The sequence below is a fragment of the Polypterus senegalus genome, chromosome 1, assembly GCF_016835505.1.
Source record: "Polypterus senegalus isolate Bchr_013 chromosome 1, ASM1683550v1, whole genome shotgun sequence".
NCBI lineage: Eukaryota > Metazoa > Chordata > Cladistia > Polypteriformes > Polypteridae > Polypterus > Polypterus senegalus.
The window spans coordinates 171,448,425-171,474,468 of NC_053154.1; the positions used below are offsets into that span (position 1 = coordinate 171,448,425).

The following is a 26,044-nucleotide window of genomic DNA, read 5'->3' on the forward strand; positions in this document are numbered from 1 at the left end:
TGAACATTCCAGTTGATTTTTGCGACGTCTCTCATTACGCTAAGTATTATAGTTAGGTTGCAGCACTAATTTATTCATACGAATCCGAGAGACAGGCTGTGGGCTGAAGGGAGGGGGAGGCGGGACCTCAGGAGTGGGCAGCTGGGCGGAGCCATCCTCACTCACACACCAGCCTCCGCTCGAATCGTTCTACCTCTCACCACGTGTTGGAGTGTGCTTTGCCTCCACTCAGCTAGTAATACCTGTTTGTTCAGCAGACATTATCATCTAGAGATTGTTAAGGAGTAACATTTGACGTTTTTGAGAGAGAGATCACAGCTATGTGTGTTTTAGAGGGTACCTACTCATTGGAAGAGATATCACGGTCACATGCTCCCATGCAGGGGATCCTCTTCTGTCAGAGCATAACACAATCACATACAGTGGCAACATTTGACGTTGGAGCGTACCTGTGGAAAAGGTTTGCTTGGCCAGAGATACCTTGCCAACTTTTTACATTTTTGGCAAAAAGATCACAGCTACATTTTCGTCCCTGATAGCAAAACCAAAAATATTGTATATCAAGAGACCCTCGGATATGAAAGCTATCAATTTTAATTCTTCTCAATCCAATTATTACATTTTTTAATTAATTTTTAAAAGTTTGTCCTCTTTCACTACTATGCAGGTGGAGCTGCGGGGGACAGCTGGTATATTTTATTTGCCTTTCTGATAGCTTCTGCGCAAGAAGGGTGGCCCTGTTTTCCCATTTTCCCTTGAGATGACTAGTAAGCATATTTTCAGTGCTTTACAGATGACATCCAGCACTTGATGGCGAGCTAAGAGACCTTTTCAAATAACATTAGCTGCAGCTCATTTTTTGCCTTTACTTTCAGAATACAAAAGCAGACATCACTGATTGATTTTTCAAATTATCAATTATTCAAACCAGAACATAGGGTCACCCATCTTTAAGTTATAATTAATGTTCTCTTTGCCTGGGCCACATCTGATGGATTGCCCAGTTTTAAAGGGGTTGCCAGGGACATAGGGCAGTGGCAAAATTCAGTGTGACTCTACAAAAGGAAAGATAACGTGGACTGGCCGTGGCACCACAAGCTTTTGGTAAAACACATAATTGATACTCTGCTGTAGTTCTTCCAAGGTCAAATGCACATATTTATCATATCTTGATTGTCTCATTTTAATGAGGTAGCATTTTCATCAATGGCCCCGGTTTGTCTAATTTGAAAGGTTATTGCCTTTTTTTGACCTTTTGTTAATTCCAAATATTCCAGCTTTTCTCAACCACATGAGGCAATGTGCAGGAGTTATTCATAGTCATAAATCCTGGTTGTATTTTTCAATTTCACAAACATGACTCCATCCAATTATAAATACATAATGAAAGAAGATCACTGAGAGTGTGGGGTGGAGGCAGGGGTGAGGCAAAGCACATAAAGGTTCTGGGTTTTTAAACTAATATTCTAAATAGGAACAAAGAAGCATTTTACCTGTAGTTCTATACATGGTAATCACACGGTGATGACACTGATGACCAGCTGACAAACTCAGTGCACATCCTTAATGAACCAGTCTCGGACTTGTGTGTAATTCTGGTGTGTGAATTTTTTTAGGAACAGAACACAAATGTAAACACGAAAGGAAGCATGACACAGACAAGAGCCTCAGGCTTATTATAGACGTAAGACTGTGAAGAGGAGTGGACAGTTTCAATTACAGGTTTTGCTGTGTATGAGTCAGCTGATTTACTGCGTCCAAGTGGCTGACAGGGCAGGCCAAGATGGAATGGGGGGGTGTGGGGTTGGCTTGGGGTGCTTAATTTAATCGTCTTGCCCTGAAGAAAGCTGAAGTCAGCAAGACAATGATGATGGAAGTGAGGCGGCAGGGAGGCAGTGACAGTGAGTGAAGTGAAAACTCTTCTCTGGCTGACTGCCTCAATTACAATGATTTATTCCTCATTTACTTTAATGACATTCTGAAGGTTGTCTGTTTAATGCCCCTGGTTCTACTTCTAAAGCATGAATCCCCCAGGACTCGGGAGCAGACGCCCACAATGTAGGCAGCAGCACAGGGCTGGTTTGCTACCAGAACCAAATGTTTGCTTTGAAGAGAAGCTGGGAAACCCAAAAATTAAAATGTACCCAGGGAAGCAGTAAATGTGACTCATCACATACACAAACTAAACCAATATAGAGAATAACAATATTTTTTAATAGGCAAAGCCACATTGCAAACTGGCACGTAAGAAAATTCATTAACAACCAGCGGCAAAACATCATTTCAAGTCTCCAAAGGCACAAAGCACGAGTGTGGATAATACAGTGTTCAGACAGAAGGAAATACAGTATAATCAGTGTGGAGTGTAGGGAGTGATTGTGAACAGACCTACCAAACCCTGGACTATATGACTCCTCTTGTGGTAGACCACCTTGACCCATTGCAGTTTGTCTGTTGGACAGTGATTGGAGCTGAATATACAATTATCATTTGATTCTACAAGGATTATTCTCACCTGGACAAAGCTGGCAGCACTGTTAAGGTTATGTTTTTTGATTTCTCCATTGTCATCAGTGCCATCCTGCTTAGAGATATGTTGTCCTGAATAATGGACTATCTTTTGGGCAGAAAGCAGTTTGTGAGACTCAAGGACTGTGTTTTTGATATGGATGTGAGCGACACTGGAACACCACAAGGAAGGGAGCCCTGTCTCCTTTTCTCTTCATTCTGTATGCCTCTGACTACAAATATAACATCAAGTCACGTCACTCGCAGACATTTTCAGACGATTTTGCACTTACGGGGTGTATTGATAAGGAGGATGAAACAAAGTATAAGAGTCAGGTGGAGAACGTTGTTTCTTGGTGAAAATAAAATTTTCTGAATCTTGACATTAGCAAGTTACTGACTTTCACTGTACCAAAGAAACTCTATGTCCTGTCACTATTCAGAGAGTGAATGTAGAGGTGGCATACTCCTACAAGTATTTGGAGGTACACATTAACGACAGGTTACACTGGTCTTGGAACACAGAGGAACTATATAGGAAAGGGCAGAGCAGCCCTTCTTCCTTAGGAGACTGTGTTCATTTAATGTGGGTAGTGACACCCTTTACATCTTCTATAACTCTGTGATGACTAGTGTGATTTTCTATACTGTGGTGTGCTGGACTGGTAACATCACTTAAAGTGAGGCCCACTGAATTAACAAGCTAATTTAAAGATCAGGATCATTTATAAGATACACTCTGGACCCCCTGGAGGTAGTAGCAAAGGAGAATATTAAAACAAAACTTGATTGCCATTATGTACAGTGCTGTACATCCTCTCTCTGATGCACTAACACTGAGGACTTTCATCTAACAAATTATTCAGCAAATGTGTGTCAGGAAACGCTATTAGGGAACCTTTATACTAACAGCAGCATGTCCATATAATGTGTCACTGTGACAGTGACTGCCAAGTCAGAAGTTTTCTCCTTTTCTTTTTAATTTTTTCTTCATTTTGTGTCATTCTGGTGTGTTTTCAGAACATAGTGTGTCTGAATATTATAAGTATCTGACTGGATGGACTGGAATCCCGACTGGAGCCGGCAATGATTACCAGCCCAGCCAGGAGGCCGTAATAGAGTCCAAGATTGGAAACACAACTGGGCCTGGATGGTCCTCAGTTTCTCTCCCAGTCAAGATGATTAAATTATGGATGGACAAGGGACAAGTGAACCTTTTGTCTTCCAGCACAAAAGGTGGCAGTGCTTCCCTGGTTGGAACCCAGTATGGGCACTTGCAGGTTAGCCTGGATATTATAGTCTGGAAGGGTGATCCTGTTGGGGTGTTTGGGCGCCACAGGTGGGTTCTTTGAAGAATGACTTCACTATTTTGGAGAGTTTCCATATGACCCAGAGGTGTTCTGACACAGAGGTCTGACATAAAATCAGCTGCTCTGCCTCATCCAAGGGTGAGAGTTGGGAGGCAGATGGCATACGCTCATGTGGAGGAGTGAAAGGAGATGGAAGAGGAGAAGAATGCTTTATTAACTACAAATACTGTGTTGGATTGTTAAAGAAAGCCTATGAATGTGTCTCTGAGTAATAAAGCCATTTTTATTATCCCAAAACTGTGTTTGGTTGAGTTGTATCTGGTCTTTGGAGCTTTGTGCCCCCACAACCATATTCACAATATATATTTATTAATCTATCTATTTATGTATAATTATTTAAAGATCTTCTGTTTTTTTTTTTTTAAATGGCACACCGTTACTTACAGGCACATGCAAAAAGAATCCTTTGGGTCCCAGGACACAAACCAATCCCTTGCACATTCCTCCATCCTTGAAACATTGTTTTTGGGCAATTTTTCTTAAACTATGAGTCGTGGATGTATCTGCAATGGATTGCCACATGATTGTGTAGTAGAATTTTCAAGATCATCTATGTATTCATTCTTTGTGAAATGATATGTCATCCACTATTTAGCGTACTATTTATTCCAGTGTTACATAAAATAACGCAGTGGACTCATCATGGAGAGCTTTTATTTGTGTAGGAAGGAAATAAGTTTTTCCCAGCTCCCATCTCACAGCCTATTAAACAGTCTGTGAGGACAAAAACACGTATAAGAAAATGAGGAGAGGGGAGGGACTGACACAGATGAGCTTGTGAGGTGAAGAGACCGTGGCACTAGCCTAAAATTTCGAAATGAAAATAACAGGGCAAGCACAAGGATGTGATAATATATATATAAAATCTCGTAAAATTCACGAGAGACCCACATAACGGCTTTAGATCGATGTTTATATACAGTGGACCCTTGATTTACGAACTCAATTCGTTCGTGAGGGCTGGTTGTAACTCAGGTTGGTTGTAAGTCAAGACTATTTTTTCCATAAGAAATAATGGAAATACCCATAATGCACTCCGAACCTCCCACAGCAACACTTACTTAACCTTTTCATAATAAAAAAGGGTTTTATAATGTGCATAATTTACCAAAACAACAATAATTTTTGTAATGTACTAACCAAAAAGTTATAAAAAGTGCCTAGCCTACCAGAAACAACAATTTCATACTGTACTCACCATTCAATTTGACATCTTTGGGCTGCAGGAAGGGATATATATATATATATATATACTGCTCAAAAAATTAAAGGAACACTTTTTAATCAGAGTATAGCATAAAGTCAATGAAACTTATGGGATATTAATCTGGTCAGTTAAGTAGCAGAGGGGGTTGTTAATCAGTTTCAGCTGCTGTGGTGTTAATGAAATTAACAACAGATGCACTAGAGGGGCAACAATGAGAGGACCCCCAAAACAGGAATGAGTTAACAGGTGGAGGCCACTGACATTTTTCCCTCCTCATCTTTTCTGACTGTTTCTTCACTAGTTTTGCATTTGGCTACAGTCAGTGTCACTACTGGTAGCATGAGGCGATACCTGGACCCTACAGAGGTTGCACAGGTAGTCCAACTTCTCCAGGATGGCACATCAATACGTGTCATTGCCAGAAGGTTTGCTGTGTCTCCCTGCACAGTCTCAAGGGCATGGAGGAGATTCTTGGAGACAAGCAGTTACTCTAGGAGAGCTGGAGAGGGCCATAGAAGGTCCATAACCCATCAGCAGGACCAGTATCTGCTCCTTTGGGCAAGGAGGAACAGGATGAGCACTGCCAGAGCCCTACAAAATGACCTCCAGCAGGCCACTGGTGTGAATGTCTCTGACCAAACAACCAGAAAGACTTCATGAGGGTGACCCAAGGGCCCCATGTCCTCTAATGGGCCCTGAGCTCACTGCCCAGCAGCATGCAGCTCGATTGGCATTCGCCATAGAATACCAGAATTGGCAGATGCACCACTGGTGCCCTGTGCTTTTTACAGATGAGAGCAGGTTCACCCTGAGCACGTGACAGAAGTGAAAGGGTCTGGAGAAGCCATGGAGAACATTATGCTGCCTGTAACATCATTCAGCATGAGCAGTTTGGTGGTGGGTTAATGATTGTCTGGGGAGGCATATTCATGGAGGGTCACACAGACCGCTACAGGCTTGACAAAGGCACCTTGGCTGTCATTAGGTATCAGGATGAAATCCTTGGACCCATTGTCAGACCCTATGCTGGTACAGTGGCTCCTGGTGCACGACAATTCCTGGCCTCATGTGGTGAGAGTATGCAGGCAGTTCCTGGAGGATGAAGGAATTGATACCATTGACTGGCCACCACACTTTCCTGACCTAAATCCAATAGAACACCTCTGGGACATTATGTTTTGGTCCATCCAATGCCACCAGGTTGCACCTCAGACTGTCCAGGAGCTCAGTGATGCCCTGGTCCAGATCTGGGAGGTTTCAATGGCCGTGAACAACTGCTCGTAGCTTCATCACATATTTGCTGTTAAGGCATATGTTGAATCTAAATCTATAACTGAGGTGCAAAGAAGATTTTGCATTAAGTTTAACAGGATTTGGTGAGGATGAATTCTTTTTCCTAACTATTTAAAAGTGGTTTGATAAATATCCATTAGCTGGTAGTGTGAAGGGTGTGTTTATTAGATCATAAAAATTCTCAAATTTTTACTACCATACAGTATATGCTCGACTTATATGCCTGTTCAAAAATGCAACACTTAGATGTATTTATTTTTTTACATCTTCCTGCTTCCTCTAATCTTGCATCAGTTTCTCAGACACATCAAATTTTGTTGCAGCAGTGCAGTTACCAATTTCTTTCGCCACTTCAACAACGTTTAATTTAAAACCAACTTCAAATTTTCTTCTGATCGAACACTCCATCGTAGATAAGGGATGCTCTTACAATAAAGGTGTATGAGGTCATGAGATACAAAAAACACAAATCAGTGCAAACGTTGCTTCAGAATTGTTTGAGTATTACAGTGTGGTGACATAGGCACAATACATACTGTAGAAAAAAAAAGGTAGTGTGCTTCGTGGTTACTCCTTCAGGTTGGCGTTAGCATATCATAATTTCTTGGACCAATAGTGCAAGATTTCCACATTCGACTTATACGACCGACATTATAAAATACTAGAAATTACACGGTAAAATCAAGTCCCAACTTATCTGTGGGAGATCTTATCCATGAGTATATATGGTAAATATTACACTAAGCATTTCCACATTTTCTCTGAATGATTAAGTGATATACCTAAGGAATCTATTCCTGTTTTGAAAGATAATTATTGTTCTAGGTTCAAGCTGCATGTACTCCCTATGTGCTTAGGTATTTCCTTGATGCTTCCAGTTTCCTCCCACAGTTCAAAGACATACCAGTTAGCTGGATTGGTGATACTAAGTTGGCCAGTATGTGTGTGCTCACCCTGTGATGGGTTGGTGCCCTTGTCCAGCAGTTTTTACTGCCTTGCATCTGATGCTTGCTGTGAATGGCTGCAGCTTCCCCATGACCCTTCTCAGGATAAGTAGGTTTGGAAAATTGATAGATGAGGTTTTACTATAACATCACATTTGCTTCCCACTTTTCTCTTATAGTAATATTCATGTGAAAAATATTCTGTAAAGGACTCAAAACATTTACTTTTTTATTATATAGTCATTATTATTTATTTCTTTATGACTCTACTGTCATTATTATATTAGTCCTATTCTTGTATTGATTTTCTAATTTGGGCCCTCAGATGAAATGGTATAAGAACTTTCTTAGTACACTTGTGGAGGTTTAATATACTGCCTACTAGTGGCTTAGGGAAGCAGAAACACATTTATAGTTTTTTTTCCTATTTAAATTAAAGCCTTGTGTGACTCAATTTTTTTCAAACTAGTGCCCTCTACTGGTTGCTATTGACTCCATCACATCATGTAGAGCAGGGATGTCAAACTCCAGTCCTGGAGGGCCACAATGACTGCAGGTTTTCATTCTAACCATCTTCTTCTTTATTGACCAGTTTTTGCTGCTAATTAACTTCTTTTACCTTTGTTTTAATTAACTTGAGTTAGACCCCTTAGTTCTTTCTTTTTCCTTAATGAAGAGCCAAACAATAATGTGACACAAAACTGTCACATCACCAGCTAACCACATTATCTGAACATAAAGAAAGGTGAGGGTCTCAGTAAGGTTGATCTCTCAGGTCACCAAAACATCTCAACGGTGTTCTTAGAAAAAACAGAAAATCAACAGTTTTGGAAACGTGTGCTGTGGCAGAATGAGAGCAGCAACAGGCCATGGAATTAAATAATTGGTTTAATTAACAGCAAGAACTGGATACTAATTAAAAGCTTGGTTGTAGTTTGTAGCCCCAGTTTAGCTGGTCATCTGTTGGCTTGTTTCACATCTCATTTCTGTTTGGCTGCTATTTAAGGAAGAAAAGAATCAATTCAGAGCACTGAATCCTTAAAAACAGGGCTTTTAAAATGAAGGGGAAACAAGTTAATTAGCAGTGAAAACTGATTAGGAAAGGGGTTAGAATGAAAACCTGCAGCCACTGCAGCCCTCCAGGCCAGGAGTTGAACACTCATGATGTAGAGCTTTACTCAGTTACAGCTAATTGACACAAATAGCAGTTATCTTTTGAAGGCAGCTGAATGTCCACTTCAGAAAATATTGTTCTGCCACAGGATGAAAACTGGCAGCATGTTGAAGAGAAGGATCAGTCGTTGAAACGTTAACCAAAATGCTAGCTGGGCTTGTAACCAAAAAAGTGGAACTATTGACTATTAGAACCTGTTTTGTTTTGGTAGAGTAATATATTACTCTATAATACATTAAAGTAATATATTACTCTACTTCCCCCTTTTGTATTATTAATGTGTAGCCATTGTCAGAATGCCTCAGATCTCACAGACTTACCACTGTTTGTAAGGTATTGTACCATATAACCTCTCCCCACTTTCCCTTCTAGATTTATAACCTCAGGCAATTAGGTGTAGTAAAAGACAAGCAGGAGTTAAGTTACAATTTAAATAATGTATTATTGATAATATTCATAAATAATAACAATATGCAAAGTACATTTGAATATTGGCAACCATACAACCTGATAAATGGTGATGTGTAGTTTCAGGCAGCACACAGACTTGTTAGTTACTTAAAATGTCTCTAGTTAAGGCATCATTTATGGTCAGCTTACTTCAGAACAGGCCGCATGCCTGTCTCCATAAGGCTGCTGAACTGTGCTCGTCATTGTGTTGTCCTTTTCAGTTCATGGTGTGAGATGCTACTTCATCATTTGGTCAGAGAGAGAGAGAGGGGTAAAGAAAGCAAACTTATAGATTTTCTGTCCAACTCCTACAGCCAATAGGGTGTCAAGGTACTTAAAGGCTTCTGATACAAGCCAGTTCCAAACAGCCATACTTCAGACCAATGGGGTAAAGAATACCTTCACACCCACCCCAAAACCATTTGTTGAGGTGAAGCTTGCCAGCTAGGCAGTCTGGCTTTCCTTTGGGGGTTGACCGAGAGAGTCCTGCATAGAATCATTTGACAAACTTGTTTGAGGCACTTCCCCCAGCCCTGTTGTAAAATTCATAATCCCGACTTAGTCCTAGAAGATAAACATGAATGCTTCTCACTAATGAAATGCTAATATTACATTGCTTTGCCTAAGTTACAAATAAAGACATACAAAATATTTATCAACTTGTGTGTAAAATATCAAACCACAACACTCAATATACTTAGCATACTGATATTATGGTAGCATGCGATCTGTGACGTAGTCCATAAATAATGGCATTGATCCATCACAGAGAGCTTTGGTTTCTATGGTATGAAAATATAATAAATATTCCCTACCCATGGACAGCTTGTCGGTGGCTCATGGTATGTCCACCATTGTGAGCAAGAATTCTTTTCTGTAACACTATTTCAAAGTAGTTTTCGTGGATCACTGAGAACTGTAAGAACCCCAGGAAATAACAAAAGGGTGAGATAAGCTGTAGAATGGCACCTTTAGCAATTCAGCATGATGTCAGTCGGTAGTGTTAAACATTTCAAAATGCACTGTTCACCGAATTTTTGATCAATATTTATTCCATCACTCGTATTTTAGGAATAATTTAGTTACATGACTCAGCTTTTTTACTCAGTTTATTGAAATGTTAAAGGAAAATGTATGTTTAACAATTAGTGAACTAATTTAGATGTGTTGAAATGTTGGAGCTAATCTCGAAAATGCTACGTTAAAAAGTAATGCTATTTAAGATAAGGCAAATAAACTACATTTCTTGATTATTTTTTGCCTACTTTATTTTTTATCCTGTACCAAGAGTCAGGTAATTAATTTAAGTGACTATTCATATTACCCTTTAACAAAATGATCATATCCTGGGCACTGCGCTCATTATAAAGACATTTATTTTTGTAAAGTTTTCTAAAGCTTAAAGTAAACATATACAGTGGCAGTGACAGAATCTATTTCCTGTTATAAATTATACTTATTGTTTAATTAACAATATGTTGCTTTGCACTGCTTTTTTATTATATGTCCACTGTTATTTGTCTATATATGACTCTGTTGTCATTATGGTAATAATCCTCTTCTTGGGTCCCAGTGTGGTACTGATGTTTTTAATTGGGTCCTCAGATTTAAAAAGTTTAGGATACCATGATTTTAATGATCTCTCCTATTAGTTCTGTCTTGTTCATACATTCATCTTGTGAAGACCTCTTTTGTAAGTTACTTTGGATAAAATTATCTGCAGAGCCATCAAATGTAAATATCTCTGTAAAAACTCTGTAGCCATTTTGTCACACCTTTACCTTTCTGTTGTGTCATTTCATTGTTTGCCACTCATACCTGGTTATGACAAAAAAAGTGAAAAATGAAAGGGGCTATCGATAATCTCAAAGGTTAGTGCTACTGCGTACTGCTCCAGAGTTCTACATTTATGAATCCCAGATTGTGCATGGACTCAGTGCAGTCTACATGTTCTCCCGGTGTGTTGTGATTTTCTTTAGATTGGCTGGTTTTCTTTTCAAGTTTCAAAGATATGTCTATATGTGTGAGTAAGTGTGTGGACTAGCATCTCATCCAGGGTTGGTTCCTACCTCGTGCCCAGCCTCAGGCCCCTGCAACCTGAACAGGATTAAGCAAGTTTGATAACGGATGGATGGATTCTACTATATAGCTATTCTTTTCTTTTACAATTCTCTTTGGAATCCCTCAGGGCCTCCATTTCCCACGGTGAAACTCATCAATTTGCCCAACATTACACAGATCCTCAGCGACTTGTTTTTGGATTCAGATATTCAGGCTTTTCCTTCTTCTTTTCATCCGCAAAGCAGTCATGCCACCACTCTGGCAGTGGTTCATTTTCCACATTCATCAAGTTCTATTGAGATGCCATCTCCTTTTCACAACATTCATTTTTTGAAATTACCAGCTAATCAAGCAATTCATTATTTCAGATCACGTTTTTGGAAGATTGCAAATGTGATATTTTCTCTGTCAAACTTTGCCTGTTCATTTGTAGATTAGTAGCTTATGTTATTCTTCTCCAAACCACTATTTCCTTTTAGCATCTAATAGCCTCTGCTTTAAACCTTTCTCTCTTCTTTCTCCCTAAAAGCATTCCACATAACTAGCAACTCATCATTTCATTCAAATTACATAATGCCCATCTTAAAAAAATAAATTAATTAAAATTGTTACTACCAGCAGTGGAAGCAAGTACTTTTTTCTTTTTGGTGAGTGCTCATCCCTTCCTTTTTTGTAGCTTCTACACTGCTGTATTTTTCTGGTGATCTAATGAGCTGATGGATTCTGGTAGGGGTGGCTTCTGGGGCCTCACAGCTCCAAAAACATGGGTTCAAACTCCAGCTTGCTCATTACATGCTGAATTTGCAAAATTTTCCTGTCTGTCTGAGCTTTTATCTCAGCACACCAGTTTCATCTAATATCCCACATTCACATGGGTTAGGTTTTAAAACCAAATATTAAGTGGGTTTGAGAATAAATGTACAGTACACACAGTATGTACGTAAACACAATGAGTGGCCATTTTATCCAGCACTCCTGTCTAGTACCCCCTCTTGCCCTCCAGAGCAGTCTAGATCTGTCAAAGAATGGGATTTTGGTTCATGGGTAATGCCATAGGTATCATGCAGTTCCTTTAGATTTTTCAGCCACAGCTTCATGTTACAATCCTCCACTTCTACTTCAATCCTATGGGTTCAAATTGACTCAGATCTGAGGATTGTGCACACCACTGGAGTAAACTGAAGTGACTGTTATGTTTATGAAATCATTCTGAGACAATGCGAGCTTTGTGACATGGGCAATTATCCTGCTGAAAGAATTCATGTAAGAAAGGGTGGGCTATGGCCATAAATGATGCTTGTGCACTGAAACACAGTTTCTATGCACTATAGAGCAACACATTAAAAGAGTGAAATTGCATTGTATTTACACAAGCAAGTTCATTCTCTGAAGGTTTCTTCATAGTATAGTAACGAAACCAAGCACCACAATGGAGCAATTCTCTACTCTTTACTTTGAGGTGACTCGCTATCCTTAAAAGGACTGCTTGCTTTTTGCCACAGTAGTCGGAAAAAGAACATATAACAGTGCAGAGCTGCTGTTTTTATAGGCTCTCCAACTCTATATGATGTAAGAGATTCATCATTCATGGAGATTTATCCCTGGCTGCTGTAACTTGTCTGGCGTTGTTGCAATTTCATGCAAAATTTAGAAAACTAGATGTTGCTGCGAAATGCACTTTTATGTTTGCCAGTTCAATCAAAGTGTAAGGAAATCTTATCAACTGGATGGCAAATGGATAATACCATTCTATACAGCTGGCATGGTGCGACTCAGTGATGATTGTGAAATACCCGATCGGTCAGCAAGTTCACATTGAAAAGCTCCTGTGGCTAAAAGCTTGATAGTGGACATATCTTTCAAAGGAGCAGGCAAAGCACAGTTCCTCAAAGTCTGTCTTTGTGAAGCCAGCGCGAGTTCAGCACAAAGCTCCAAGAGAATAGCTCTAGGAGATCAAAATCGACTTAGAAGCCAGTCGTCATCATCTGTAAATATGCGCTTTCTTCTAATTCTTACATTTGCGCTGTCTTCTAACAATGATAAAGCAGCTATAGTAGTTGGAATAGTTTGGTATTCCATGCACCATTATACTGTTACTGCGGTTGGCTGGCGCCCTGCCCGGGGTTTGTTTCCTGCCTTGCGCACTGTGTTGGCTGGGATTGGCTCCGGCAGACCCTAGTGACCCTGTAGTTAGGATATAGCGGGTTGGATTGTGGATGGATGGATAATACTGTTACAGAATGTTTAGAATCAAATGAATTAAATTTGTAAACGATATGCAATTAATTTCAGTGTTTTTGATAAAACCTGTATCATAGATATGAATCTAAAAAAGAAAAGTAGACCACAGAAACAGTAGCACTGGGTGCTGCCAGTTTGCCAAACCGAGCATAAAAGTGCGTACACAAGGGGGGACCCTGCCGTAAGCATGTGTGTGGCTTTACCTCATGTTTAGTTTTTACACATTTCGAAATGGAAATGGGTGTACACAATATTTTTGTGTGTACGAACCGTTTATACATGAGGCACCAGGAGAGTGCAAGGAAGAGCATGTCAAAGCCCGGTGTCAAATGTTCTAACATCATGTGACATGCATGGCATACGGTAATCCTGATCCTGAGAGGACAGCCAATTGCTTTGCCCTTTGTTTCCTGTTTACGAGATACAACAGAGCATCTACGGAGCCATCTTTATGCTGCTGCCATTAGAGATAGCGAATTGCTGGCAACCCTGATCACAACAGTATAAATATTTTCCCCATATTCATTATAATGAAATTTGTTATAACATATTTAAATATTTTTATGGTCCCATGAATTTTATTACAACAGGTTTCCACCTGTTTATTCAGAATCTTCAAAATAATTGAGACATTACTGTTGGGAACAAGATGTGGAGTTAAATACAAAAGCGATTTGACAATAGCAGAATGATGAGACAGACACTGGATTACAGCAACGTCTTACTGCAATACTCACTAAGATTTCAGAAAACATGTAGCAACTGAACTATATTGGCAGACTCTTTTTTCCTTTTTTGCAATTAATATGTCTCTAAAAAGACTGAATCTGTACTGTATTAGTGTAAAGATAAAATCACCTTTTAACAGCTATATAAACAGACCCGAGTGCACAAGCGTAAAAGGTATTCTTATCATATAACCCCATAAATTATAAAATATAAATTGAATTGAGGACTCTGAAATAAAATATCATAATATAATTGTAAAATTCTGTTAAATCTATGGATAATAATTACCTTTAAACATTTACCCTTGATTCCTGTTTACAGTTTCTTCGTCAGCCTATGCAAATAATGTAATATCACCATCTAATCAGTACACATTGGTTTTTTTCAGTGAGAGACTGACCAAGCTTTTCTAGTATGCCGGGAATAAATGTGAAGAGTGACATCTATCAAGATGACATTTTGTGGAGTTTTAATGCATTTTACTGTAAGCCCATTGGAAAGATGCTTAAACTGTGAATTTAATTAGTCTTTAGCAATGCAGTCAAAGGCTACACTTACAGTCTTGTTGCTGTATTGACTGTTTATTTTGCCATATCTGTGTCTCCTATGCTACACCAGTTTGATTATTATTATTATTGTTGTTGTTGTTGTGTTATTGTTGGATTATTTTCAAAGTTGTACCCTATAACCCCCGCAGTACTTCTGACAAGATGGTGATCATGTCTGTACATACAGATTTTGACTCCTATGAATATTTTGCTTGTAAAACACATGAAGAATGGCACCCACAAAAAATCTTGCATACCTCCTCAAAACAACTAGTTGCATCATTCTGTGTGAAAAAGTGTAAAATACACAAGTTAAAATAACCTTTCTAAGATAGTAAATAAATCAGTAATTTAAGGTAGATGATTTCATTTGTAGATGCTTTTTAAATAAAAGGTATTTTAAAAATTTTAAAATGTGTACATCCCGCTCTTTTTGAGCCTTCCCAACATAAATTTCCTGACAAATATCCTTGAAGAGTAATTGTTCCAAAATTCAACAAAAATAGTGGGCAGGTGTTTAATGAGAATGGAAAGAGGGACAGAAATACATTATAATGATAATACAAAAATAGCAACATTTATTAAAATTTCATGTTTACATTCCAAACATGTTGCTCAAAGTGCTTAACAGGAAGTTAAAGAAAAAGCAAAAAAAAAAATAAGAATAAATAAATACAAACTTACATAATATAGTGTCACAAGAACGACAAAGAGTCATAGCAAAGGTTTGGGGCAGCCACCCGTATAATGTTTCCTGGCTGCAAAATAGGTTAATTTTAATAGACATGTTCACAGGTATGAGTCCAAAACAGAACTGAATTGCTGCTTTAAAATGGTGGCTTTTAAATACAAACTGAGGAAGTGATGTCATCAGGGCTGGAACTGGTAATGACATCATTGGCAGTGACAGACCGGAAGTGCCGTCATTGGTTGCGCCAGAACTGGGTAGGGATTGAGAGAGACAATTAGTGCCCTTGCTGCCCCCTGGTCAGGCATGGAATTACTATTATTCAGGGCCTTTAGTTGTCTCCTAATCGCACGTGTGTGACAATAGATACATAAGAGATCAATAGAAACTCTACGGTCCTTAAGTATGGATTACCTTGCTAAACTCGTATTTTAAGTCTTTAATGATTATCATGATGAGTCTGATGTTATGATCAGACAGCCAAGGAGGACATGAAAATTAAAACTGCAGCTAGTTAGATACTGGAGAAGATGGGTCTGCAGAGGATCTAAGATCAATGGACCCCTCAGCTCCTCAGGACAACAGGTGCATTTACATTTTATGTTTATGCACCCTCAAATCTGAATACAGTATCATCCCTGTAGGTAAATTTCCTGTAGATATCTATGTACATGGCCACCACTTATGTTTGATGTAATTGATTTTAAGGTTAAGCCTTCTTGAGCATTCCAGCGTGTAATAGAGAAACACCTGAGACTGGGCAGTTTGCCTTCCTCTGGTTCCTGGTATTAGTGGAAAAGTGTCATAGCCAGCTTTTTCCTATGAGGCAATACTGGAACTCAGCAGAAGAAACCCAAATGAATGAAGGGAGAACATGCAAAATTCCCATGGACGGCACATCAGGGCATTGCAGAGGAAACGCCTGACAGTTGCCCACAACTTTTCTTCCCTGCCTAATAATTATTATAAAATGGAACATTCCTAGCCTATTGCGATAGTCTTTTCATTACACAAATCTTACATAAGTTCAAAAATAGAAAGCAAATTATAAACTGTAACTTCAATATGTATAATAAAGAAATTAAATAAATGTTAGTTCCATCCATCACAGCTGGCCTCCACCAATGCTCTAATTTTTATTGCGAACATCTCAGTAAGTGAACATTTTGATTCAAAATATAAAACATCTGCTTATGCATTCCTTTCTTTGATTAATTGATAGAATACAAAATTGGACTATTGTGCAATAAAGAGTGAGCTTTTATTAATGCCAGAATTGCATGGCATTCTCTTTCTTTCGAATCCCCTTGAAATTTTCCATTTTTGTATTGCTTTTCTGTTGAGAGCTCTCAAAATCACTAAAACGCAACACAGTATGGTGCAGCTATTTATACCGAAAGCTGCCTACTACCTCACATTTTATGGCAGAAAATACTGATGCCACTAACTACTATAAGTTTTAATAAATTACTTTGTTTATTTATTGCACATAACATGCAGCTTAAAATTGTTAAGAAGTTAATATTATATTTCCACTGTCAAGCCACTGCAATCTACTTTGTATTTCAAGGACACTGAGACAGATGCCTATCCCAGCAGCACAATTGTTAATGTAAGAGAAAAAAAAATCTGTTATCATTTTTAAGTTCACAGAGTAGCAGAAGAAGAAAAATAAGTACAAGTAAACAAGGCTACCTTACTGATGTTAAAACCTACCCATGCAAGTTTTCACTGCATCTAGCATTATGACATGAGTCTATGTTGCATTATGCTAATACAGCTACGGATTCTGGGGCAAAGGGTTGTGCAGGCTGGTGCAGTCGCTTTATTGTTTATTTGAGTACAGATTTTTTTTATCAGTTTGGACTTTTATGCTATCATTACAGCAATAGGATACTTTAAGCAACAATAAAATCTGATAAAGTTTTCTAGCAGTGATGATAATGTCCTGAGTTTATTGCTCTGTATAAATGGTACGGTCTAGAGGTCATCATGATACAGCAGCAATAAAGTCTGGAGGTCACGCTGAAATAACAGAGCCAATGTCTTGTGGACACTGAGCCATAGAAATATGGTAGGTGTCTGACCATAGCAATAATTAAATGGCTTCAACAGCTCTAGGCTCTGCATTGAATTGCTACCTCAGACACTCTGTGTGTGGAGCTTGCACACTTTCTCTTTGTCTGTGCTATTTTTCCAAGGGTATTTGCACATTCCCATAGTATGCTTGTTAGCTGAGCTCCTATTAATAAGTGTTATTGGAGTGGGCTGGCATCCCTTTGTACCCAGTCCCAGTTAATTAGGGTTCAGCTCCCTGTGACCCTATAATGGAAAATTTAGATCAGGCAATGGATTAATAGATAAGAAAATTAAATGGAGAAGTCTCTGTACCATAGCAATAAAAATGTCATTGCAGCACAGCAGTATTGAGTTTTATTTATATAATAGAAGCAGTGACTGAATGTTATTTCAAGTTCAAGTTTACTGTCATGTATACAGTATGCAACACACAAAATACATTAATTGTAAACTGGAGCACTGTTATCACTCTTCCTATGATAATGTTTAGAGTGGTGATGAGTGGTTTGACAGCTAAGATGGTTTGCACAGCTACAATGGGTTTATCTTTTGCTGTTTTCATGATACAATATTGCCTCTTGTAAGAAATCGGACAAATCACATTAAAGAGTAGGGGCACCACCCTGGTGATGCCTTATAATTGAAGTTAAGCAGCAAAGAAAAGGATGCAATAATTGCAACGATGTCTCAGTTGAAGTAATTTCAAAATGGTGAATCTTCCTGTTTTAATACCTAAAGGCAGGAAGAGATGGGCCCAGGTGGATGGACACCAAAAGTGACATCAGTGGTGTTATAGCTGTCAATATCTGCAGAGGTATGAAGAGAAAAGGCATTAGCACACAGCGCCAATCCCTGGAGCGGCAGGGAATTACAATCATCAGAGCCCTTAAGCTGTCCCCCTATGCACATGATCGTGACACTCTAAAAGAACAAAATCCTGTTTTTATATTTTTTTAAAATTAGTCACTGAAATTTCATTTTTACTGTTATTCTTATGGGTGGCACTATGAGCACCGTGCAACTGGACATTGCCTTCCCTTGTCTGTGTCCGCTTTTCTCTGGCTACTCTCGTTAGGTTAAATTGCCCTTTTACGTTAGCGTCAGTGTGGGTGTGGGCACTGCGATAGACTGGCACCCGTTCTTTGCTGTTCCCTGCCTTGTAGCTTGTGCTGCTCTGGGTTTTACAGGATGGGATCAACAGATGGATTTAAAGCTTTTCGGTGCCCTCTTCTGGAGTATGAACACATTCCCTAGCAGCAAGCCTGGATTTAGACACTTCAGAGTATTTCACTACACTATGTTGACTACACAAGTATTGTTTACAAAGTTTTAAAAAGTTTATCATGTGTGTTTGGTCACATTCTTCAAATTAACAGATAAAAAGTGTTTTTTCTATCTATTTCAACTTTCTGTATAGATAGTTTTTTGTTTGATTATTTAGGTTTACCCTAAGGGGATAACCTGGGACAGGAAACATTAATGAGCACAGAGACAAAACCAGAAAAACAATCCTATCATTCATCTAAGCCAAATTGGTTATTCAAGAAATATTAGTGATGAAAATCAAAGCAAAAGTCAAGAATCAGAAAGTCAGAATAGCAAAAATAATGTGCACATGAAGGTTGTTTTTTATTTAATTATCTACAAATGCAGATGTCATTTTACAATATGCAAGCATCAGGCAAGATGTAAAGGGGACTGAGTTGCCTTGAAAGCTTGCATATTGTAATTTTTTTAGTTAGCCAATAAAAAGTGTCTGTCATTTTACATGACTTCCCACTACATTCATAATGGCTAACAAGTTACAACACCCTAGTACTACAAATACAGAAAAAAGATTTGTCAAAGGTAGTAATTTAAGGCATTGTTTGCTGAGATTTAAAGGTGTGCTCTTGTTTAAAGCATTGATATCAGGTTACATGGGCAGCCTGAATGCTCTAGAATATAGAAAAGTAGACATGAACACTGCTGTGTCAATGTATAAAGTGAAATGGATTGCATGTGATACCCCAAGAACTTGATACATGAGTCCCAAAAAAGAAATGCTTTCTTTGTGTTGCTAGGGCAGCCCATCCAAGGATGGCTTCATAAATGAGTATAAATCTTGGAAAAATCTGAAAACACTACACAGTACTGTGCAGTTAGAAATCCCATTTAAGGACCAGTCTCCAAGCTGATAAACAGTTTCCTCTTACACCCTTAATATGTTAGTGAAATGTACACATGAGTATTTCTTCCCTACTCTGTGCTGGTAAAAGTATTGAATTTAGCCTGAAATGTAACAGATTACACTTCTTATAAATATCTTGTGAAACAATGGACTTCTAAACATCCTTCAGTGCCAACAGATTTTCAACACTGCTGGTGGTTCCCACTTCCTAAGGAGATCTTAACCCCATGGTAGAGTTTCAGCATAGCTTTATGACATCTTGGTTTCACATTTATGGACCTTTTAACATGTCATACTTGCAACAACATTTGAAAAATGTTCTCTTGTTATTCCTTATTAATGTTTTGTTGAGCTCCACTCTTGGTCTGCTAATAATATTTTATTTTAAAACATTTATGTTCAGAGTATATCCTCAAGTTCAGTCCTAGCCTCCCTGTATTTGTAGATTTTTGTTCCAATGAGTTTCACAACCAGTTAGTGTCTGGGGTCCCTAGTGTGTGCCAGGAAAATATTCCTCACATACTCACACTGCCACTACCACCTTGAACTGTTTGCACTAAACATGTTAGCTTCATATTTTTATATTGCTTAATCTGTGTTCTGGGTGTTTTTTCTTCTTCTTGTTATCTTCTGCTGCATTTAGAACAGTGGATGAGTGTGAGACTTACGTTTATGAAGAATTTAGGAATACTTCTTAGCTCTTGTCATTTTCCTATTCGTTCACATTTTCTGTGAGTTTGCTACCTTTATTTTATCCTGAAAACGACAGCTAGTAACAAGAGGAGTTAAAGATAAAAAACTAAATTATTCCTGTGTGACGTACATAAATGCTTTTGACATTTCAGTGAAAACTAAGGAAACTCAGTTTCTATGTGGCATTGTTGATACAGAAATTAGAAACTGGGCTTGTTTGATTAAGGTAGGTGTCCAATTAAACAGGGGTTACAGGGGTTTCCCGAGGCCTGAACTTGAGAAAACTAGTAGAGTTCAATAAAACTTATCAAAATGTCTATCAAACTACAAATTTCATAAGATTGTTTTCACCAGTCCACAGCACTGCAAATTGAGAGATTAACCCAGCAGTACGAGGCAGCAAGTAAAGATTGCAGGACTAACTTATGTGAGCACTTACATTTAGTCATACCTGACCATAACCTAAATGAAATAAGCCAAACATACATATGTTTGGGGAATGGGAAAGTGGTACATGGGAAAATACAGTATGTCCAAGCTAAAACAAAGTCACTGGAGTTCTGCAGCAGTAGTGATAACTGTGCTACTATCCTGGCCAAAAAATTTTTAGACATATACAGTATAAACGAAAGACCTGTGTGTGTGTGTATAGAGCAGTCCGCTCTGTTCACGCTCAACCACAGCCATGGGAGTTGGTGTGAATTCTATGGAAGATGTAGAAGCTTATACAAGTGTGACTTGGGTAAGATGGCGCATGCATGCACTTTTACATTTTTTCAGCGTTTACATGCACTTCACTTCTCATTTTAACCAAGCAGACAAACACAGCTTTGTGGTACAGGCACGTTGTACATTCACACAGTGAGCTACCATATGTTTGCCTGAGACAGATTCATGCCTGTCATGCACAATTTGTGCCATTGTTGCACTCGACTACTCATCCATCTTAGAGTGGTGGCTCTGAGGCTAGGGATCTATGCTGGCAATTGGAAGGTTGCTGGTTTGGTTACTGTAAATACCAGAAGTGATTCTACTCTGTTTGGCCCTTCAGCAAGGCCCTTAACCTGCAGTTCCTCCATCGTGGGTATGACGTTAACCTGCATCCAGAAAATGCAGAGGTTGGCGGCAGGAATGACACTCCAACTATAATAAAAAAAATAAATTTAAAATTGTTCCATTCCATTCAAACTTGTGTGGGGCTGCACTTGTGTCTTAATTTGGGATCCTGAAGTGGTTCATTGCTGTATCAGTAAATGCCCATAACCTCTCTCTCTCTATATATATATTTATTTATATACTGTATATCTACTCTATATATATAAAATCCTAAACCTCAAAGTGCAATGATTTTGTACAGCGATTTTATGTGATGTTTTTTGTCACTTTAAATCAGGCTTATTTTAAAACCTACATATATATGTTTGGTATCATTCTTTTCAGAGTTTATTGAAGTTTAATGTGATATTGTTAGATTTTCAGATTCTTATTCCGTTTTTAAAGTATAAACTAAAAAATATCAAGAACTCACGTCCCGCGAGAAGAGAGTTTGTGCGAAGAGATTTAACCACGCCTGGGGCTGGAAATAAAAGACAAAAAATAGATGACAAAGACAGCTGCTGTACAGGCTTTTAAATGTTTGAAGCACCACGTGAGATGCAGATCATGCGGCACGGCAGCTGCAGCAAGCCAGCAGCTGATCGAGCAAAGAGGAGGTAAAAAACAAACACTGTATTTGTTTCTCATTGTATCACCATTTAAGAGGGGGTTTCGGAGGAGTGACCATGCCTCCTTGGGGTGTGTTCAGCCCCCCTCTTCACAACATGAGCGGCAGAGACGCGAAGTGGTTGGCGCGTAGCGCAGAAAAGGGGGGTTGGCAAGCAAAGCGAGCAGGGGGTAAGCACATTAGTATATATTGTGGCAGTAGGGCGCACTAGTGCTCCCTTGAACCCTCAGGGATGACTCCAAACACCAGGTAAAAGTCCAAGACTTTTTATTATGGTTCACAATGTACCAAGCACCTTCCACACTACTCTTAAATATTAAACCAATATAGCACACTAATCACTCCTCCTCGCCCAGACACTTTGCTCCTCTCCCACCCAGCACAGCTCAGCGTCTGGACTGAGGCATCGTCCTTTTATAGCCCCTGACCCGGAGGTGTTCCTGTCCCAACAGTCCAAAGTTCCTTATTCCTTCTGGGTCACGGCAATCAGTTCTTAGCACGTGACCATAACGTACTCCCGGGTCATACGGCATCACAGAGCCCATAAGCTCACCCACAGTGACTCCTGGTGGTCCCCAAGGTATCCAGCAGGGCTGTGTATAAACACTACAAAGTCCATAAGGCACTGCTGGACCACAGGGCACGATTCTGCTGTCGGGAGAGCTCCTCCTGGCGGCCTAGGGGTGAGGACAGGCATGGGAAGCCGGCAATTCTCAATAATACAATAATACAATAAACCAATCCTCCTACTCCCAGATGTGTTGCCACCCTTCCACCCAGCTCAGCTCAACCCTCTGGGTTTCTCGCAATCCTTTATAGTCCTTGACCCAGAAGTGTTTCACTCTCTCTGTCCATGTGACTAGGAACACTTCTGGGTCAGATAAAAACTCCTTTTTCTTCAACCCGGAAGCACATCATTTCCTCTGTCCACGTGACTAGGACGCACTTCCGGGTTGTAGGGAAAATACTCCTTGTTCCTCCCTGCAGCGTCCTCTAGCGGCCCCCATGGTATCCAGCAAGGCTGTGGATAAAAACTCCATTGTCCAAGATTCCCTGCTGGCCTTTGGGGCACTTCCATGCTGCAGGGAGGTCTCCATCTGGTGGCCTGGGGGTATTGGCCGGGATGAACGGCCGGCCATATATCACAATATATATAATACAAGACAATAATACACACATAAATAATATTTTTAAGCAATTGTCTCTGTCATGTATGTGCACCTGGGGATCACCTTCTTGGCTCTACTGAGGTAAGCGGTACCACAATGTGATGAGAGGGAACTCACACTGACAGTTTCTCCCTTTCCACCCAGTGCTCCAAGAAGCCACCAGGAGAGGAGAATGAACTTTATCGCAGTACCCAGACAGGTCCCTTTTCTTCTGATTGACATCATTGTTAATTACTAAAGTCAAATGTGGTTATTCGCCAGCAAATGTGATCTGAAATTAAAAAAAATATGTGTGATGACCCAGAATGTATTGTACAGAGAACCTTCAAATGAAGAATGAAATGCTGCAGTTAACATTTTCTTTCCTTCTCTCTTTGCAGCAAATAAACTGAATGGTAAGACAACTATTGATGAGCCTGTGAAGACAAGGGGAAGTGGAACTTCTACAAAAGTTGCAACTTCGACCACCAAACCTCGGTTCGTGAACAACAGAGGCACCTGCGCCTGTGCCACCAGTTTTCAACTGATTCTGCTCTTCCTGATGGTACTGTCCTGGAACCTCTCCTAGCAGCTGGATTTCTAACCACTCACTGTTTAATCCATTCCATCGGAGACTGGTGATTGGATAGGAGAGAAGAGCTGGGAAACAGCAGTGTTAGCTGTAGACAAGGTCATGGATGATGCCGAGAATGATGCGGCCACGCCAAGGAATTATGTCAAATTAAGTACAGTTACAATGCAGCTTATGATGTTTTTAAATTCAAGACCTTAGAATACTCTCCGATGTCTTTGTAAAGCCAAAAACAGGAAATTCGGGCATATTCAGCTATTGTGCTCCATCATGTGACAGGAAGTTGTACTTGGCTTTTGTACCACAGCCTTCAGGTGGAAATCAAAAACATGTCTTCATTCTGCTGTTTGATATGGTATGGTTATTTCAGCCTGAAATGTAACAAATTACACTTCTTGTATATCTCTTGTGAAACAATGGATTTTTTTCAATCATCATTCAGTGTCAACAAGTTGGATTTTACCAAATAGAAAAAAAGATGGAAATCCCAAATTAGTGTGGGGAAACCAGAAGATAAGTGTATAATATTACTAACTACTGTATATGCCTCAGACAGACTGAAATAATAGAGCTGATGTTCCTATTGATGGTCTCAGAATATCTGCTTGTGCTTAAGCTGCCAGGTGGCATGTGGTTGTGGGTTCTTAAGGTATGTAGGGGTCATTAGGAAGTTGTCTGTGTAATTTTGATGTCATGAAATCATTTAATCTAACCATTTGTATTTTTCACTTGCATAGAATGAGTCAGCTGTCACACCACATCCTCTGAAGCCTTATGCAGAAATAAAATGAAACTCTATAAATATAGCTCTATTTCTGTATGTATTGTCACTGTTTCCATGCCTCATCATTCAGGACTATCTGGTACAGAATGGTCAGAGGTGTTGGCTAGGACTCTTGAATCCCCTAGCCATGCATTTCATCTGTTACTTGAAGGACACATGCGCCCAGTTCACTATAAAAGATCTATATGTTTTGCCTACCCAAAGCACCACAAGATACAGCCTTCATTTTTTTTATTGAAAGAAACAAAATTTAGAACCTGGCTCAGCAAAGGGTTGTGGGGCAGTGGAGTCTTCCATATACAGTAAGTTGCATAAAAACATGATGACTTTTTAAAAAAAGAATAGAGAGATTGCCATAAATAAGCTATAAGAACACAGAAACACATTTAATTTTTTTACCAAATTTATTTACCAAATAAATTAAAATATCTTTTTCCAAGACATGATTAGCATTCTTGGCCTTTAATAGAATATTCTGTCCAAATTCCACAAACCAACTTATTTACTGAATCTATCAATGAGATAACAATTTGCAGTTTGAGAATTTTGCAGAAACTTTCCTTTGATTTTCACAGCTCTCCTTGTGTTCAGATGGCTGCGAGCCCCCACTGAGTATTACTTGCTTCCTGCACCTCAAACAAGCACTTGGAAAATATCACTTCACAAGATAATTTTGCTTTGGCAAAAAATGCATTGGTGAATGGAAAAGAATTTGCAGAAAAACTGTTAAAAATCACTTGTAAATTCTGAACTGTTTTATGTATCGCCTATTTTTATCTTGGCTCTGAGGCAGATTTATTTTTGCACAAATGTTCTCTTTTATACATAAAATACACAATAAATTTATGTGTGTGTGTTCATGTACAAGAGTTTCCCAGAAAAGTTATGCAACAATAATAATTTTATACTGCTAGTAATTTGTACAGAATTGGCCTAATATCCTCATATGGTAACTACATGTATTTGTCATTGTGGTCAAATAAGTTATGGAGGTCCCATAGATAAGTGCGGGGCTGCTATGAAATGAAATTAATGAAAAGGGCCTGTATATTCAACAGTACAAACAAAAAAAAAGCAAAAATATGAAGGTTGTCTGGCTAAGATTCAGCTTGCTGTTCAAGTTATAGGGAGCTCTGTTCTGCTTTGCAGTTTGTTCACAACTGACTGCATCCTTCCGGCAGCTGCTGGCTTTATAGGTGGGAACCAGAAGGAGTGGAGTCAATTGCCCTTACTTGGGCATCTTCTTGGTACTGCAGAGGGAAGGATTGAGGAGCAGGTTAGTGCTAGTGCCCCTTCTTGACCCAAGGTGGTAGTACCTGCTTCAGCTGAGCCCAGAGGGTGATTTACCAAAGTGTATGTGTGATACCAGGTTCCTCATTTTTCTATGTTACCTAAATCAAGGAATCTCTATCAACCTCAGCAACCTTGGACCAGCAAGAAACAAGAACATTTTATCCTTGCTTGCATCTGTCTGAATCACACATTAGTAGCCACTTCTTTAATAATCTAATAATCAGTCCCAAACATTTTGCAATGAATGAGATCTTTGAGGGAGCTAGAGCTGGGTTGTATGGTGCATGTGAATGCTTCCTGGGTTTTAAATCCACGTTGTTGCATAACTACCTTTGAGGGCCAAGTACAC

General features: G+C 39.2%; 1 protein-coding gene across 3 annotated transcripts in view; it reads left to right on the top strand.

Annotated features, from left to right (window-relative positions):
• LOC120535224 (glypican-5-like) overlaps positions 1 to 24,430 on the top strand; it is a 327,258-nt gene extending 302,828 nt beyond the window's left edge. For all 3 annotated transcript variants that reach the window (XM_039762929.1, XM_039762946.1, XM_039762938.1), the window contains one exon: positions 23,428 to 24,430. In XM_039762929.1, the coding sequence (XP_039618863.1) occupies positions 23,428 to 23,615 (188 nt within the window). In that variant the 3' untranslated portion in view covers positions 23,616 to 24,430. The remainder of the gene's footprint in view (positions 1 to 23,427) is intronic.
• The last annotated feature ends 1,614 nt before the right edge of the window (positions 24,431 to 26,044 follow it).